Below are 19809 nucleotides of genomic sequence, written 5' to 3'. Positions count from 1 at the left end.
TCTTGGTAAAGCAGGAGGGGTTGGAGCTGCAATTTTAGATGCCTTTGTATTTAACATTTCCTGGACCTGTGGATGGAACTCTAGTAAATGAACAAGTTGCCAAGTCTGGCTGCCTTTATGCATGTGGTATTTAAACTCCAACAAATCATTACCCAGCTTGGTGTCCCCTTATATTGTAGCATGAGGTTATTGAGAATTTGAACACACTGGTTCGTCAAGAAGGAATTTTTGTGCCTTTTTATGATTACAAGGAGGGCCAATTCCAAAATGAACTGGTAAACTCAGAGCGGGGGGAAAAAATGCAGGACTGAATATTTTTATTTAGTTGTTGGGGGATTTCAGCCATGAACACTATACTACTCACTGAAGTTAGCCAGCCACTTTGCATCCCATGTTACCAAGGCAACTTGTTGTTCCACCAGTGGTCACTCTCAACTGTCCTCTGGAACAGACACCCATCTCAGTGCAGTGTGTCTCCCTGTCAAATACCCAGTAGGAAAACAGCAACCACCACAATATATCCATATACTGTACTGTATATTCATTTGAATATTTAGTATATACTGTATTTATTTGTAGATACCAACTGTGCTACATGGTAAAGTATATAGTTCACATTAAATTAGAAGTTTTAATTCATCACAAAGTTCAAAGTGGCACCAAAACACAAATTTATTATATTGTAATAATTGGTAAAAGTTGCATCTGGGTAGTAAAAAGGCCCATCTGAATGAGAATTAAGTTTGGTAAAATTCTGCTTTGGTAGTATGTTCACTTTTTACAGCAAAACATATTTCTTAAGATCAGTGCATTCTACTATTTAATTTAATTTTGCAGAATGAGAAGGGTGTTAAGAAAAATGCTTTAACACATTCATCAGGTTAGCAGGTTAGTCATCACACTATCAGGGAACACAAATAGGATTAGCAAAATTACTTCTTTGATGTCTTATTCTGGATAAGCATGCTTTTTTTTACATATATACCCTAGGACTTTGCACTTTATATAGAAGATTAAAGTAAAAGGTATTTCATTTTAATTATAAAACAAATTCCATTTAATTGACACTTGTTTACAAATGATTTAACTAGCAATATTTTTCACTAATAAATTACTTCATCTTCTCGAATTTCTTTTGTTTGTTCAGTGACTTTTATGATGGAGTCTTTGAATTTGTTTTTAATCCCCTAAAAGTTAATTGAATTGTTCCCTCATGCATATGTAATATTCCCTTAATTTGCAACTCTTCAAACATGATTACAGTGCTACCCAAACATTTGGATGTTTCTTAATGATGCTGGTGCTACTGTACTTGTTCATGCTTTTTTAAAACAAAGCATTTCCAAAATTGATAAAAATTATTTAGTACTTATTCAGCTCATACTGTAGTTAAATATGTAAACTAATGCATATATAAAAACATCCATTTTAGCTTTATAATAACGAATTGTAGCAGTACAATAGCAACAAAATCCAAATATTCAAATTGAGCTTTCTTGGCAAAGTCTCAACTCTGATCAAATAATTTGTCTATGGTGGTAAACGTCAACAGCATTTTTGCTGTTAAATGTATTAGCCATGACCATAAAAAAGCACTAATTGCTATACTAATAAATAAGAACAAATTTGGAAGGGTTCAAGGTCGACAAACTTTTTATTTTATTTCACTTTAGGTCTAAATAGATTAATATTGTATAATTGGAAAACATTTACCACTTTGAATCTTACTGAACATTTGAAAATCATATGGATTTCAGAGGATAAATGCCTTTCTTATTTTATCCAAATTATTATAATAATTCTTAAAATATGAAATTATGAAATGTGACTGACATCAATAACAGTTTCATCATTTACTAAGTGTGCAATTTCATAATTTATTAGTGACACCCTCTTAATAAAGTCTATTAGCATAAATGTCATCTTTAGATTCGTAGATACAGTAATACAGTACACATGTAGGAATGACCATAATAACTAGCTTACACCACCATATTCAGTTAGTATACAGTAAATAATTTATTTAGTGCTTCTTTGTTATATACTGTACATAAATTTGGAGAAATGCTTAAGTGTGCTGCTTAAAATAAAGTCTGGAAAAACAGAAAAAAGGCCACAGTGACTAACATTGTATTGCTCCAGACCCTCAGATGTGGCTTTAGATATTATTATAGTAAGCAACAAATTACATACAGTATAATAGACAGTAATACATTATACTGTACATTTCTGAAATAGAGATCGCGCATCCATCTGTTTTAACCGCTTCATCCAATTCAGGGTCACAGGGGAACCAGTAGACAAAAGGAGGAAGGCACAGTACACCCTGGACTGGACACCAGTCCACCATAGGACAGACACACACACACTCTTCACCAGGTCCAATTTTTCCCAGAAGCAATTTAAACCTACTAATGTGTTATTGGAATGTGGGAAGAAACTGGAGCACCTAGAAGAAATCATGAACACAGGGAGAGCAAACTGTACCCCACAGATAGCACTTCTGGTCCAGGGCTGAACTCAGGGCCCCAGCACTGTGAGGCAGCAATGCTAGACACTCCGCCACTATGTGGCCCCTAATGAATCTCAGCTTTACATACATTTATCCTTTGGGTCATTGCATTGTGGAATACTAAAGGATGTTTTCTTAGGATAATATATTGAAAACTTGAAAATGTCATGTTGCTATGGTTGCTTCCAATAGCAAGATTTGTTTGGTCCCTGTTGGCTTCACACACTGCTCAAATAAAAATAGTCTGCACTGCTACCTGGTATCTGCTATCTGCCACTGCACCACTATCTGTGTCATCACTCCACTGAGGTGCAGATGATGCTGCCTACTGCTGAGAGTTTCGGTATAACCCAGAGACATTTCAGAGCACTTTCTTTATTTGCTGATGTATTTTCTTTTTTGCTTTTGCTGATTGATTTTTTAATTGTCAGCAAAGATCATTTTACATGACACATTTTGTAGGTGGTTCATATTATTTGACAATAATAGTAGTATTAATATTCTTTAAAATTGTATTGTATGTTATCATTAAAAACTACTATTTAAAAACTATAGCTGCTGACTGGCCTTTGGTATGCTGACATCCACTTAAGTGCTATAGTATGAATTAAGTAAAGCTACTAAAGTGTGTTTACTTTTGTTCGTTACTTAATTATGAATAATTATTTATTAATTATTTATTGTTTGTGTCACATTGAAAACCTCCATTGTTTCAAACTCTCTCTCTTGTAACAAAGAAAATTGATTGGGGGAGTGTGACAACATGAAAGAATACAGTAATCACAATTTCTTATAAAATAATTTCTTCCAGTTTCTAACAAAGCCCTCAGATGTGTGCTTACTGCAGATAGTTCTATTTTTGCTTAGGCGTTTTGTCCCTAATTGCATTATGGATTCATTAGGAATATTCTAGCACAAAACAGTTTTAACAAATATAATCGCACTAATCTTTAATCTAGAGATGTCTTGTTTATGATGTTGAAAACAAGCTCCTCTCTGTTTTTACCCACAGATCGATGTAATGCAATGGCCTGGGGGTGTGCGACAGGTGCCAACCTCTATCTGCAGCCAGCCGTGTCGCCCTGGGGAGCGGAAGAAGACAGTGAAGGGCATCCCCTGCTGCTGGCACTGTGAACGCTGTGATGGGTATCAGTACCAAGCAGATCCATACACCTGTAAAATGTGCCGCTTTGACCTGCGGCCAAATGAGAATCATACAGGCTGCCGACCGATCCCCATCGTCAAGCTGGAGTGGAGTTCTCCTTGGGCTGTGATCCCAGTTTTCATTGCCATTCTGGGAATCCTGGCCACGCTGTTCGTGGTGGTGACTTTTATCCGCTACAATGATACCCCCATTGTCAAGGCCTCAGGGCGTGAACTCAGCTATGTGCTGTTGACAGGCATTTTTCTGTGCTACGCCACCACGTTCCTCATGATCTCCACCCCTGAAGCAAGCATATGCTCCCTGCGGCGGATCTTTCTGGGCCTTGGCATGAGTATCAGCTATGCTGCTCTGCTTACCAAGACCAATCGCATCTACCGCATCTTCGAGCAGGGAAAGAAGTCTGTTAATCCACTTCGGTTCATCAGCCCTGCCTCCCAGCTCGTTATCACCTTCAGCCTCATCTCTGTGCAGCTCCTGGGGGTCTGCATCTGGTTTGGGGTGGACCCATCCCAAGCCATCATTGACTATGAGGACCAGAGAACAGCAAACCCCGAATTCGCCCGTGGGGTTCTGAAGTGCGACATCTCCGATCTCTCCCTAATCTGTCTTCTGGGATACAGCATGCTCTTGATGGTCACATGCACTGTCTATGCCATCAAAACCAGAGGAGTACCCGAGACCTTTAATGAGGCCAAGCCAATTGGCTTCACCATGTACACCACCTGTATTGTTTGGCTCGCTTTCATCCCCATCTTCTTTGGGACCTCACAGTCCACAGAAAAGGTAAGGGAAAATCTAGAGAAAATAGGAGTCTAGAGAGTTCCTCACATCTAATAGTAGCCATTTGCCTTTGGACGTTTTATGCAAATGTAATGTGTTAGTGAAAGATGTACTACCCTCCAACTCTCAAAAGCGTGTAAAGTAAATGCATCTAAGACAGTGGTTCAAATCCAGATCACATTAATACTGCACAAGAATAACTAAATTAAAATGCTTATCCACATTCCTTTAATATTATCGGCAGTGGACTTGTTCAAGTGGGTTCTGAAAAAAGTTGATGATACATCTTTATCTTTTGTTATGTCCATTGCAGGCACAGGCTATAACAGTTATATGACAAAACAGAGATTCTTGATGTCTTGATTTTTAATCAGCAAACTCAAAATTCTGTAACTTTTCCCGCATAAAAAGTATTTTTTGAGTCTTTTTTACCTTAGATATCATTAATCATGACCCTTTTACAAAGGAAATTATTGTAAAGATAAGCAATTGATGATTAACTGAGAATCCTTTTAACTGATACTTAAGGGTCTGATTAAACTGTACTGCTGATTAAAGGGATTCATGAGTAGGTTTTGTTTCAATTCCAATTTGTATCTCAGTATGTTAAAGAGAAAGCCTTACCGCTCAATTCTGGTTTTGTTCTGTTGTTGTAGCAAATCCATTGATTTTGTTCATGGTCTTATCAGTGATTTGTTATGAAAGATCTTCTGTTTGATCTTCTGCTCCGGGAATTTGAGTCACTTGTTAAGTTTTATTTGGTTTGCTTGTTCGTTGTCTTTAATGGTGACTGTCAATATCCTTTTAATTTTGCACCTCAACAAATGTTCAGATCATCACAAAATTCACAATTAACAAAACAGAATCCACATTTTGTTTTCCCCTAATAAGACGAATCAATGCATAAGTGACAATCCACTGTAAACTTCTGGTTGGTTGTGTCGCTTTCCTTGGCTTAATGCCTTAATAATTTTAAGTTGTTTTATGGAAAAAGGTGAAGGGACATTCTGGTTTTAGATGGGTATTAGATATAATAATAATAATAATAATAATAATAATAATAATAATAATAGCTATCTTCTTGTCTTTCCCGTTTGTGTGAGATTGCTCCCAAAGTCTAAAGACATACTGTACTAGCAGTATGTCTTAATTGGATTCTGGGAAAACTGGCCTTGGTATGATTGCGTTTGTGTCTATTTTGCCATGTAATTGACTGGAAATCCATCCATGGTTTAACCCTCCTTGTACCTGATTCTTCCCAGTATAGGCCATTGGCAACTGTTAACCAGAATTTGTCACAAATTGGCTAAGCAGATATTGAAAGTGGTAACTACAGTATGAATAAAATACAGATTGGTCACGTGTGCATAGTGCTTTACATCCCAGATGATAGCATTGTGCTTTACATATGGCAGGAGATCTACTTTATCCACCACCAAATGAAAATAAATTAATGAAAATGCATATTTTCGCAACAGGTCTTGTAGTGTTTACTTTCACTATTACAGCATTGAGGAGAGTGACAGTGATACAGTGAAGAGCTACAGTAGGTACACACAATACTAATATACAGTGTGAGCTTTAATTTGAAGTCATCAAGAGCAATTCCTTTAAACAAGAAGTCTTCTTTTTGCTTGTATGATCCATTTACAGTTTTTCTATGTAATGCACAATTCCATTACCTGCCTGTTTAGCTAACTGTTACTGTTAGTTATAGACTTTTATCCTTTAAGAAAAAATAGTTTTTTCAAATCCAATTGTCTATAATGAAGAAGCAGTTTTATTATTAAAAACTGCTAATTGAGTACACAGTATGTATAATCACTAGCTTCTTAACTTGAATGTGAGCTAGTGGAGTTTACACGTTAAGTGCTATTCTGCTTCCTTCATTTGTAAGGAGCTTTAAAATTTTAAAGGCAATGTGGAACTATCCCACACACTGAAACCTGTCCCACATGGTTAAGTTTAAGCATTAGCTCTAGTCTCAGCCTCAGTGCACTTCTGTGCAGGCTGCTATATAGTATGAGTAGTTCAGATGATTGTTCTGAGCCAAAGTAATTGTCTGGGGAGAAAAATGCTTCCATGTTGCAATCTCTCACCTTTATGTTCTGTCAGTCATCACTTTTCCAGATACTATTTTCTAATTAAAACCATTAACAATTTTTTCTGTTGTTAGGGAGCACCTAAATGCCACTACAGCGGTTAGTGTTATTTTTGAATCACTGCTATTATTGCTATTAGTATATACATTAAATAAAGTGCAATATTTTATCATTATTTTAACATCATTAAAGTAGACATAAAAGCAGTATGTACAACGAAAAAATATACAGTGCCAAGTTCTGATTACAAATATTTACTTTTCATAATTCGTTTTCAATTCATAGTATTCATCATTTGCAATTAAACAAATTGGGATATTTTTAGAAGGGTGAATACTTTTATAGTATATGGTTATACAGTAAGTACCATCCTACATAGGATTAGAGCCCACAATTCTCTAATCCACTTCTCTACCACTGTCTAAGAATACTTGTTATGAAAACATAATCAAATCAGTAGTCATAATCAAACTAGCCTAAAAAAACTCGGATTTTAGATTTCTAATTAGCATAGTAATTGATAGAAAATCTAGATCTATCAGTCCTCTGCTCATTCCTCGCAACAGTATTAAGTGGGTGAAATAAAAACATGACAAAATTAAAATAAATATTCTATTAAGTTGAATTTTGAATTCAGGGTAAATTCTGAAAAGAAAATATTATAATTTAACATTATATTAAAAGACAGTTATTCTATCTTTAGTAGACCATTTTCAGTTTAGCTGAATCCTGCTTTGACTTGCATTCCAGTATGAGAGGAAAGAGGGGAATGTACAGTATATCTTTCCTCTGAAAAAGGCACCTGCCCTCCCATCTACTGTTTTGCAGGGTTCCTTAGAAGGATTGGTGACTTGAAGTCACAAATGCCAGACGAATCATCGAAATTGCATATTACAATGCAAACTGAAGATATTTTTAACAGATTCAAAGAGTACAATGCATCACTAGTTCATGTGTATCCCACTTCTTGGAGAACTCTAGGCACGGAGAAATTCAAGCTCAATCTAGTGATACATTGAAAATTTAGTTAATCACCTGTGCTCTAAGTGAGAGCAGTAACTTCAATGGTTACCTTTCTTGAGTATTTGCAATGATGACTCATTACTGTACATAATTGTACTACACTAATTACATACTGTACAGTACATTCATCCATTATCTAACCTCTTCATCCAATGTAGGAGAGCAAGTGTAATGGTTCTTTGGGTTTCAACCCTTGCCACTCCTGCCCTGCCAGTTCATCCTAACTGTCTGGGCGCAAACCCAGGTCTCTGGCATCACACAACAGGGAACTTGTCGGCTGAGCTAAAGGAGACCTCCTTCAGCCTGGGCAACTGAGATCCCCATTATACGCAGGGGTATATTCGTTTCACAAGCAATGCCACAAGGCAGGATACACGCTAGACAGGAAGCCATCACAGGGCATTTACAGATAAACAAACATACACACACTCATACCAGGAGCCATTTTCCAAGAGGACAATGAACCTACCAGTGTGTTTTTGGACTGTGAGAAGGAAACAGAGCACCAGGCTAAAACCCATGCAAACACAGGGAGTACATAAACAATCCATGAAGATAACACCCCAGACCTGATCCCAGGGCCCCAGGGATGCAAAACAGCAATGCTAACCACTGCACCACTGTGCCACCCACATTAATTGCACATTTTATTCAACTCAATGCCCTACTGAGCCTGAATGAAAAGCAATGTTTAAAATAGCCTTCATAAAATTCACATACTGTACATGCTGGCAGGCAAGCTGTTGAAATGATTCTACCCCCTTCCTGATTCTTAGAAGGAGACAATGACTGCAAAAGAACTTGTATAGCTAAAGGCATTTCAGTTTGAATATGAAATAAACTTAGGTTTCATTACAGTGCACATTATTTGTCTATGCTTTTCATATTTCTACTGTGCATTTATATTACTCTTAAAAGTTCAATTCTTGTTCCCATGCACAAACAGTAAATAAACATAGGTATTGACTGAAAGAACTGCATTGGTGTTTTAAAACAGTATGCAAGGAGCCTGTTAGACAATGGGTATTCTAAAAGTGAAATGTAAAACATTTAAGAGCTTTTTTAATGGGGGTTAATAATAATAATTGCTTACACTTATATAGCGCTTTTTTAATGGGGGTTAATAATAATAATAATTGCTTACACTTATATAGCGCTTTTTTAATGGGGGTTAATAATAATAATAATAATTGCTTACACTTATATAGCACTTTTCTGGACTCTCCACTCAAAGCACTTTACAGGTAATGGGGACTCCCCCCCACCACCACTAATGTGCAGCGTCCACCTGAATGATGCAACGGCAGCCATAGTGCGCCGGTACCCTCACCACCCATCAGCTATCAGTGGGGAGGAGAGCAGAGTAATGTAGCCAATTCATAGAGGGGGATTATTAGGAGGCCATGATTGATAAGGGCCAATGGGAAATTTGGCCAGGACACTGGGGTTACACCCCTACTCTGGTCACTGGTCACTTTAATGACCACAGAGAGTCAGGACCTCGGTTTTACTGTAAGTCTCATCCGAAGGACGGCGCCTGTTTACAGTATAGTGCCCCAGTCACTATACTGGGGTATTAGGATCCACATGGACCACAGGGTGAGTGTCCCCTGCTGGCCCCACTAACACCTCTTCCAGCAGCAACCTTAGGTTTTCCCAGGAGGTCTCCCATCCAGGTACTGACCAGGCTCACACCCACTTAGCTTCAGTGGGTTACCAGTTGTGAGTTGCAGGGTGATATGGCTGCTGACTGTTAACAGTAACATCACTGAAAACCAAATTATATAGATCCACAACAAATTTAGATTTGTAGAAAGGTAAACTGTTATCATAAGTGGAAAATATTTTATTAAATATAACTAACATTATTAATTATAATTAATAATAAACTAAACATTTCCTTTAAGCCAGCAGCCCTATCACCCTGCAGCTCTCAACTGGCTACCCACTGAAGCTTGAGCCTGGTCAGTCTCTGGATGGAAGATCTCCTGGGAAGTTATGGTTGCTGCTGGAACCATAGTGGAAGTGGTGTTAGTGGGACCAGTGGTGGGTGCCCACCCTGTGGTCTGTGTGGGTCCTAATGCCCCAGAATAGTGGTGGGGACACTATACTGTAGTGGGCGCTGTCTTTCAGATGAGACGATAACCAAGGTCCTGACTCTCATTAAATTTCCCAGGGCATTTCTTGATAAGAGTAGGGTGTTATCCCAATGTCCAGGCCAAATTTAACCCCTCTGCCTTTATCGTGGCCTCTAAAATTGTCCTCATGTATGATTAGTTTGCACTTGCCCTGCGATGGACTGGCCAGGGTGTACCCTGCCTTGTACTTGTTGCTTGCCAGGTAATCTAGGCTCCGACTTCCAGCAACACTGTATGGTACTGTATAACGGGACTTGGCAAATGATGTGACATTTTCTCTATGCTTTCTTGTTTTCTCACTCATTTTAATAGATCATAATATATGTTCTTTCATGATAACACCTCCCAACTTCATTACTATGGTTGAATTGACCAGGACATTTGAGGAATTGATTGCATCTGTCTTTTTGTACCCCTTCTACTGGGAAGAATACCTATTGTCATTACAGAGAAGTTCATTTTGGTGGGATGTTAATAATTCTGCTGTATCTAATTTTATAATTGCTGCATATTTTTTTAAAAAAAGACAAAGATCTCATCCTTTTGCTATCTACAGTATCACCTTTGATTTGCTCTGACACCAAATTGTAATTTCGATCCTTATTCATTTCCACAACATCTACTAAAAACAATATCTGAAGGAGTTTTGCAGCTGAAGTTGTCAGATACTTACTGCAGAGTTCACACTGGTGGCAAAACAACTGGAATAATGTGAGGTTGAGTTCTGGTTTGCTCTTGTTTTGCACATTTTTGAGAATTTTTCAAATGTTAAATAAATGGTTCACACACAAACAGCTGACAAACAATGTCCCCCGTTTTCCTGTCAGAGGTGCATTTGCATCTGGGTAACTCACAAGTGAACCATTCTAATGCCTCCAAGTATCAGTGCAACAAGCACATGTCTTCTTGCACTCTCAGATGCACTCAATTAAGGGTGCTTGTTTCTGTTGCTGTGCATCAATGCTTTCTGTCTGTTCATACACTGACACCAATCTATAGCAGACATTTTTTTTTCGCAGGAGCACCTGCGGTGTGGGAGTTTAGCTTGGATTATAGAGATGTAAGTCATGCACTTGGACATGTCTGAAACTAAAAAAGAATTCTGTAGCCTCTCAAAAGACACTTGAAAAGAAAATTCACGATGCAGAGTGAAGCAAGCAAACGTGGGTTCCAGAACAACTCTTTGGAATCTACTGAAAGATAAAAGTGAATAGCAGTGATCCTTCTAGAAGATATCCGGAGGTTCAACATTTTACCTTTTAAGATTAATTATACATAACAGCAATTACCTATAGGGTTTTACCATAGTAGTAGCTACAGTATAATACCTGTCCTCCAAAAAGCATTAAGAGGACAGGACTGGATTTGACATTGTCTCCAGGAGCTGAGGATGCAATATACTGTACTGTAGGTTTATCTATTAATGACCTCCAACACATCTCCCTCTGGGTTTTCTTTTTATTTCTTCTTCATAACAGACTTGCAGTTGCTGTAGGCCTTCCTTATGCTCTCTTTATAGTCCGTTAAATTAAAATTCTTCTGGAAGTCACTCAGTGTACAGTACAAGAAAAATAGGAATACAAAACTGGTAATGAGTGAGAATAGAAAGTGTAAAAAGGAAATGCCTTTTGAGTAAGGATATCACAATATGTGATATAGCTGTGGTCTAGCAGCAGGGAGGTCCGTTAATTGGCTTTTGATACAGTGCATCCACACCCAAGGGTATTTCATTACTCTTGCGCACCTAAGAAATCGAGGTGTCTGCTGAAAGCATGAGACATGAATTGTTATCTTATGGACAGGTTTCTTACAGTGCCTCTGTATTCTCTGCAGTGCGATTTAAGAGTGGGACATTTTTCTATGTTTCTTTGTCTTTACATTTAAACTGAAGTATTGTTTGTTATCTGCTTTGCACATCATAATTTATCAATTTATCGGCGTCTTACTTGCTGTTGCCAAGAGCAACTCATCTACATAAGAATAAAGGACACTTAATGGGCTAATACAGGAAGGCAGATTCTCTGAAAAAATGTGTTTAAAGAGTCTTTGTTTTGCATATTTTTACTCTGTTTCTGATTCAGTTCGTTACATGAAGACACTCATGCTTAAAATTCAAGCAAAACACTACACTCACTCATAAAGGACCATTGTACCTCTAAATAATAAGTACAGTACACATTTATATAGTGTATACAGTATGAAGAGAATTCCAGGTGCAGGTGTAAGGGGTGTTCAGTTCTGTGTTTCGCTTTTCAAATCTTTTCTGCATGAATAGCTACATTGCCAAACATGAGAAAATCAAAGGCTCATTCCACATGCTCATTAAAATGACATTACATTTCAGGACAGCTCTTAGAGCACATACATTTTCTGTCATCACCAACGATACCTGCACAAATAACAATAACAGGCTTTTTTGTTAGGTGCACATTACACAATTTGTGTTAGTTCTATATACAGTACCTAGCATATAGTATAAGCTCTACACACATGATATACAGCATAGCAAATTTTCTAAGTTTTATCAGAAATGTTACATGTTACAGTATATGTATTGTAAATAGCATAATATATTACAGCATATATAACATGTATAATGTGCCCCTAAAATAAATTGTTGAAACAAAAAGAAGAGCAATGTTCTTATATACTGTATATAACAAAATACTATACAACAGTAAGATTTTATCATATCCAGGGTCCTGATTATCTAGAGCAGAGAAGTCCTCTGTGTCACTGACTGGCAGTGATCAGGAACCCCTAATTGTTAAGAACATAAGAATATAAGACCAGTTACAGGCGAGTGATGACCAATCGGTCCTTCTAGCCTGTTTGACAGCGAATAGTTTATTGATCCAAGGTTTTCATCATGACATTTTTTAAACAAAGTACTGGTTTCAATTAGATGCCTGGGTAGCTTCTTCCATACCCCTACAACTCTTTGGGTACAGAAGTGCCTGCTATTCTCAATGTTGACATTTGCTGCCTGAGGAATGTTACGGTAGCTGCTTATTCTTTAGTGAATAACTGAATGAAAAACTTTCTTAGTACATTTTAGATCAAATACCTGTGCTTTTCCTTTCATTATCTAGAAGTTCACCACTGTCATCACAGATTTTAATTAATCATTTTACTATATTATGATGCTCTCTCTGTCACATACAGAAAGTGTTTCCTTGGCTTGCTGTGTAAGAACACACTCTTTTTGCTGGATCTTATGAGCTTATAGAACTCTATCAATTAAACATTCTTGTGCTGAAATGAGCAGAGAGCTTGATTAGAGGTAGTACAGGAGCTTTATCAACTACTGTTGAATCTTTTTTTTTGCAATACCTCAAGCAATTTCTTTGACTGTATAGTATTTTACAATGAAGTTCTCAGAAATTTTTGAATCTGTGTTTAGGCTTCTTTTACCTTCTAAAATAAGCAAATGTTTGGAGCAATGTACAGTACATTTTTTACATGTCCGATGCTGATATTATAAAATGAGCCAGGGCACTGCAGGAAAACATGCAAGAGTGTGTTTCATGAGCTTTTCTGTCGAATGCTCATTGAAGAATTATGAAAATAACAAGAGAATCTCAAAATTAAGGCTTATTGTTTTTAAAGATCAATGTCTTCACATAATTCTGGATTTTGAACAACACTGTCAAGCAAAAAAAAAATCAAATCAGAAGTTTGCTTGAATTTGTTAGAATGCTCCATTCCTCAGGTCATGTTTCCTTTTTTTCCCTGTATTTTCTGAAACTCTTTCAGGGATGTTGATGATTGTGTGGCTTCCTGACTCTGTGGGAAATTTAGAATCCCTTAGGCTTTGCAGCCTAGTTGTCCGGAGTTCTGTTCAATGGAGGTATGGAATTCTTAATTGACCTACACTGCAAATAAAAAAGGCTGAGTAGAACATGAAGCTGGCAAGTAGCGATAGTGTGTCATTAATTGTGCCATTGTCTCTCACAAAGGAAAACATGGTGGGGACTGACTGTTCTGCATGTTCAGATAAAAGGGAGCACAAACTGGCAGGCTGCTGTGGTGTTTGGTGGAGTGAGTTTCAAATACATAATGATTTTTTTTTCTTTTTCCTGAAGCTTAGGGACACACTTGTGTGGGCGTGCTCTCTAGCGCATGCCTCCTTTCATTGCTGTCAAAAAACATGACAACGCCATAAAGGCAGCAAGGACCAAACACAATGCCTTTTCCAATGCTTCTATCTCTCCCCTTTAAAGTTGCGTGAGAAAGAGAATAAGAGGTTTAGCATCAGCCCTTCATGGTTGTGTTAATCCAAATGCATTCAGAGTTAGAAAGAACAAGATAGCAAAGCAACAAAGTGCTCATTGAGGCAATTTTCCCCCTCTGTCAATAATAAAATCCATAAAAGAAATGTCTTTGAAGGGCTAAAGATAAGATTTGTGTTTCTTTTTGATCAGTCATTAGCAGTTGCTAAATTAGCTTGCAGCCCCTATTAGAAAAATATAAAACACAGCAGAAGCATTCAATTGTCTGGCTGGATTTGAGTCAGAATATATAACTAGTTCTTTTTAATATTTCATGAATTTGGGAGAAAAAAAATGTGAGAACAGCTGAATTCCATTTGTGAAATTATTTGTACTCATTTTCCTATGATAGCTGTCTGTTCATGATACTTAACAGATTGTACTGTATGCATTTAACACTTGCGCCCAGTCTGGTTCACGTATTCTAACTTGTGGGTAACAGTCTAAAATGTTATACTAAAAAGATGAAAATGCACAGTAAGAATATATATTACATTATTGTCCTTCCAAAAGAGTGGGCATAACAAAACACATAATACTCAACGTAAAAGAAATACATTAAAAACAAACAATAGCCCTAGCCATGCAACAACAGATATACTGTACACACATCTGGTCCAGCCTACTGTATATTCAACTATCATTACTCTAACCCGACAGCTTCATACAGCAAACAGTCACTTAGCTGTGTTTAATATAGATTTATATAGATATAAGATTTCATGTCTACATATTACTTGGTCATATGGCATTCTAAACACCTCTCTGAAGTATCAGTTATGCAATATAACACAGCTCTTTCAGCTTTTAATTATTTAATTATTATCAATTATTTTACTTCACCATAATATCAAAAGTAAGGATGCTTTCTACTTATATTCTAGAAACCCTCTCTAAAACATTTTGACTCACCCCAAATCATTTCAACTTACTGACCAAAATATACTGTACGTACTGTAGACTAGCTTTCTTTAAAAAAACAATTGATCTTCTCAGAGCTTAAAAGTTCATGTATTAAGTAAAAACAAGGGAAAGAGACACAACGTAAAGAACTTGAAGACGGCTCCAAGGCTGAAACGTGTCTATTTTCTTCTCTTTTCAGCATGGAACAAACCTTTACTTGCTCCTTTGCAGCCTACGCATGCTGACGCAGCTCCCTACTTTTTCAAACCACCTTTCTAATCTGTTTAAAGTAATTTTTTACCCCTTCTCTATCATCCCTAGCAAACAATCCTACTAGGGCCATATCATCTGTGTACAGTACTTTAAACAGAAGTTCCCTGCATTTTCATTTTATTCCTATAAACGGAAAATAGTAGACAGTAAATAGTATATTGGTAATTAGATATCGGCAATATAGATATATAGTTCAGATGGGTAGCTGCATCAGCATGCGTAGGCTGCAAAGGAACAAATAATAGGTTTATTCCATGCTGAAAAGAGAAGAAAGATAAAACACAACGTTTTGGCTGTGGAGGCTTCTTCTGTATGACTCTATGAAGGACAGTACGATGGTGCAAGGTTAGCTTTGCTTCCTCACAGCGCTCTCTGTATGGAGCTCTCTGTTCTCCCCATGTTCGCATGGGTTTCCTCTAGGAGCTCAGGTTTCCTCCCACCGTCCAAAAAGATAATGGCAGGTAAATTGGCTTCTGGGAAAGTTGGCCCTGGTGTGAGATTGTGCGTTATCTGTGTTTATGTGTCTGCCCTGTGATGGACTGATGTCCCATCCAGGTTGTATCCTGACTCGCTCACATTGCATGCAGAGATAAAGTGGTTAGAAAATGGATGGATGGATAAATCTGTAGGATTGAATAAAGGACATTTATAATGGAGAAATTGAGAAATAAGCCTATTAGTAATTAGGGTAATTTTAGGATCACCCATTAAAATAAAGGCACTCTCCCAGTACAGCCAACACACAGCCAGCTTGAACGTGAGGCAGACATCCTAATATTTTGGCCAGTGAGTATAGATTGTGTGGGACTGAAGACAGAAAACCTGAAGAAGGCAGACATTTTTTTCTTTTGTTGTTAATACATTTGTTTTCCAGCTGATCAAAACTAATTCAACATTCTGAATATGCCACTTGGCTGTTTTGTTTCAATGCTCGACAGATTTCAGACAGGAACATCGAAAGAGATAATAGACACACAGGCCGATGTGGAGAAATGACAGCTACTCAGTTACAAACATGAAGATATTTGTTTCTTTTGTTGATAAAGAAACTCATTGCTTTCTAACACAAGTAAAATTCTGTGCAGCAAACTTATGGAGTATTTAGATTGAGAACAGTCCAGAATATTATATGATTTATTTGTATTTTGACTAGAAAGTATATGAGTGTGATAGTAAACATAGTGTCAAATGCACTTTCATTACTTTGTGCTGTGTTGATTTCTGCAGCTCCTGTGACACATTACATGAATATTGTCTGTAATATATTTTTGTCCTGGTATAGTCAGTTAGTGTGCCTTTTGTTTTGTTTTTTAAAAAGTGTATTTTCTGTTTGCTTGTTTATTGTATTCCATAGACATTTTGGAAAATAAGCCTTAGCTAAGATTGTGTGTTGGACTGCTTAGATACACGTTTTTGGAATTTCAATTTCTTGAATATAATACTCTCAGTTACATTTTTGGATCAGTTTGAGATCTTCTAGCTGGTGAAGAATGTGACAGAAATAAATGGTTCACTGTCTGTAGTCTGTGACATGATGTGGGAATTTATAGAGTTTGCATCTGTGTAAACTTTCTGCAACTATTTGAGCTCATGAACTGGAGATGGATTTTTAGCCTTCAATGAACACAGTTTGTGATTAAATCCCATAAGAATGAAGAACTTTTCACAAAGGAGAGGAAGTCATTTAAAGGGGAACTGCAACACATTTTTCATATTTCAGGGTTAGAGAGGATCAGCATTGATGAGTAAACTCGAGACAAACCTCAATAAAAGTCAAAGGTACACAGTAGCTTGTAAACCATCCGATTCACATAAAAGACAAAACTTCCGTGTATGTGAAGGGCCATATTCTCAGATTCACAATGAGGCAACAAAGCGTCCGGTGATGTGCGCGGCTCTATGACATTGTAAACAATCTCTTTTAATGCAATAGAAATATTTGTTATAATTTCGAGACAGTTTTGCCAACAAATACTCGTTACTTGTTAACTCTGCATGCAGATCACATTGGACCTTTTGTACAGTTAAATGTCTGCTCACATCGTGTGCCTATTTGCTCGGACATCACATTACAGTACATTAGTCATAATGGAGATCAGTGAGCAGAAAGGGCTGTAATCTCATTGCAATTTGTGAGAACTCAAATGTGAGTTTGCGACAACATGGGGACTTCCAGCACTTTCACAAAGTTCACAATTTTGTGTTTAATTCAAAATGTGTTACTTTTTTTCTATAATGTCGACGATTTTATTTTATTGCCGAGATTAAATAACCAGTCTGAGAAACTGGGATTGCTATTCCACTTCAAGATCATCTGCTGTGTTACGTAAAAAGGCTTATTGATCCCAGGATTTCAAACTGTAGTTTCTTAAAGGTTCTGAAATAGTGCCTAAATTAAAGAATCTGCTTCAACAACAATAGCAATTAAGAAGCTTTTTCCAGGCATTTTTTTTTGTTTGTAAAGCAGCAGCTTCTGTACTCTTACATGCACTTCCTCTGAAAATCTACAGACATTCGTTAGTGTGGTTTTAGAGAACAAACTATCATTAAGATGCTAACCACACATGATGTTTCTATCTAAATCATAGAAGCCTTCTATAAAAATAATGAGTAAAGGTTAATTCCATGCCGGAAGAAAGAAACACAATGTTTCAGCTATGGAGCACTCATGAGGCATGCAAAGTGAGTAAATCTTTGCAGTCAAAATGTGTTTTTTTTCTTCTTTCTTTTTTCTCTTAGCCTGGAATTAGCCTCCATTTATTCCTTTACAGCTCATGCACTGATGCAGCTCCTCACTAGAACTTCCCTTGTAAAAGTATACAGAAGGAATCACACAATCAAGGGTGTCCACACAGGGCAGCCAATGTGGAGATAATATGCTAGATCCTTTGAGGTTTTAAACAGGAGGTGTGAAGTCTTGTGTGTCTTGTCGTACATTGTATATATTTTGTTTATTTTAAACCACAGTGAATGGTATGGAGGGTGCACAGAATATATTGTCTAACAGATTTAATTTCAAAGTCTCCCTTAAGGAAACCCTGAATATCATATTGAAATGTCTAGAGACTTCATAGGCTGCTGTTTCAAAACAGTTTAAGTTTGAGAGGTCATTAAGAACACATTTGTGAATTGCATCACGATGTATTTTAAAATAGTAATTTTGTGTAGAAAATAACCTGGTGGGGTTGCCTTTTATGTTGCAAACCAAATGTATTTTTGACCTAGATGAACATTGGCTGTTCCTATATGATGCTTTTGCAACTGCTAATTTATCAATCAAAACATATTTTTGCTTTGTAGCAAAAATACAGTAAGTGCTAAATCACTGCAAAGTAAAGGTTGAATGCTTTGTTTTTCTGATTTGTTCTGATATTTCAGTACCATGTCAATCTGAATTATTTCCTTGGTATCTTCTATACTGACTAAAGTTTTTAAGGGCACTTTCAGTTAATTTCTCATTACATGGATGGACTGATACATAAATAAATTGATATTGATATACTGGCGAAATTGTCTTCCAGACCAATACTTTTACATTGAGAGGAATTAAACTGAAATTTAAATAAGGAATGACTCATATTGTATACTGCATATTTGTTAACGGTTAAAGAAAGACTGAACTAAAAGGGAATAATAAGTTCATGACTTTGGCATTTCATGATGCTCAGGAAAAATTGCTAAATGCAGGGGACTGGTAACACTAAAATCCTTATATCTGTAAATTCTCAAATAATGAAACTTGGGCAAATGTGTCAGAATGATAGCGCAGCTAATCTTATTATTGTATTAACACTTTTTTAGGATAGCAGGCTTTGAAGCACAGATTCAGATTATCTCTCCCTGCTCATCAGTCTTACATTATGTCTCAGCAAAGTCTTGACAAATGTAATAATACCTTTGGCAGGATCTCATTAGTCCTTTGGCTGGAGATTGACAGGTATGTAATTAGACATGGATGGTTTGAAAAGGCAGGGGGAAGGAAGAAGCTTCAGGAGATGACACAGGCTGGCATATGCAGTAGCTGCTCGCTGACATTGTGACATTATCCCCCCCCCCCCAACCCCAATATTCTGATACACCTCTGCGTACAGCAAGAGTTGAGCTGCATGAATAGAGGACAAGGTGCTGGTGGTGTCGTAAAATATGTTCAAAAGTAAATAACAACTCTCCTGCAGCTGCAACACATAGAGGACGTGATGTGACAGCTGTGTGATGGAAACTAAGAGAGGTTAAGTGAATAATTCTATTTTTGAAGATGAAAAAATTGCATAAGAAAGGATACTTGACTCATCAAATCTGGAAAAGAATGGACCAATGATGCTTGTTTTCTGCAACTAACCAGTCTCAGAAGCTTATCCAACCATTTCCTGAAGAATCCCGGGAGCTGGCTTCGACCACTCAGTTTTGTGGCTGTTTCTTACTGACTCCAGTCAGTTCTGATTTGTCAGTTCAAACAAATCCACATTTTTGCTCCCTGGAGTACTGCATGAAGGGCAATTGCTAAGTGAAACCTGAAGAAAAATTAAATATAACAGATTCAGTTCTGTCAGAAGCTGAAGAGGAAAAGTTGTCTGCTAGTCTCTCTATAAGCATGTGTGATGAGAGTGATACACAGGATCTACACAGGACTGCTATTCTTTGC

The 19809-nt window shown here is 37.1% G+C and overlaps 1 protein-coding gene across 2 annotated transcripts in view; it reads left to right on the top strand.

Annotated features, from left to right (window-relative positions):
• LOC148658537 (metabotropic glutamate receptor 4-like) overlaps positions 1-19809 on the top strand; it is a 416277-nt gene that overhangs the window by 376727 nt on the left and 19741 nt on the right. For both annotated transcript variants that reach the window (XM_088639856.1, XM_088639855.1), the window contains exon 9: positions 3525-4460. In XM_088639856.1, the coding sequence (XP_088495982.1) occupies positions 3525-4460 (936 nt within the window). The remainder of the gene's footprint in view (positions 1-3524; positions 4461-19809) is intronic.

This window comes from Lepisosteus platostomus, chromosome 7 (genome assembly GCF_059453375.1).
Source record: "Lepisosteus platostomus isolate fLepPlt1 chromosome 7, fLepPlt1.hap1, whole genome shotgun sequence".
NCBI classification, from domain to species: Eukaryota; Metazoa; Chordata; class Actinopteri; order Semionotiformes; family Lepisosteidae; genus Lepisosteus; species Lepisosteus platostomus.
Note: the sequence above shows the minus strand (reverse complement) of the source record. Positions and strands in the feature narration are given on the sequence as shown.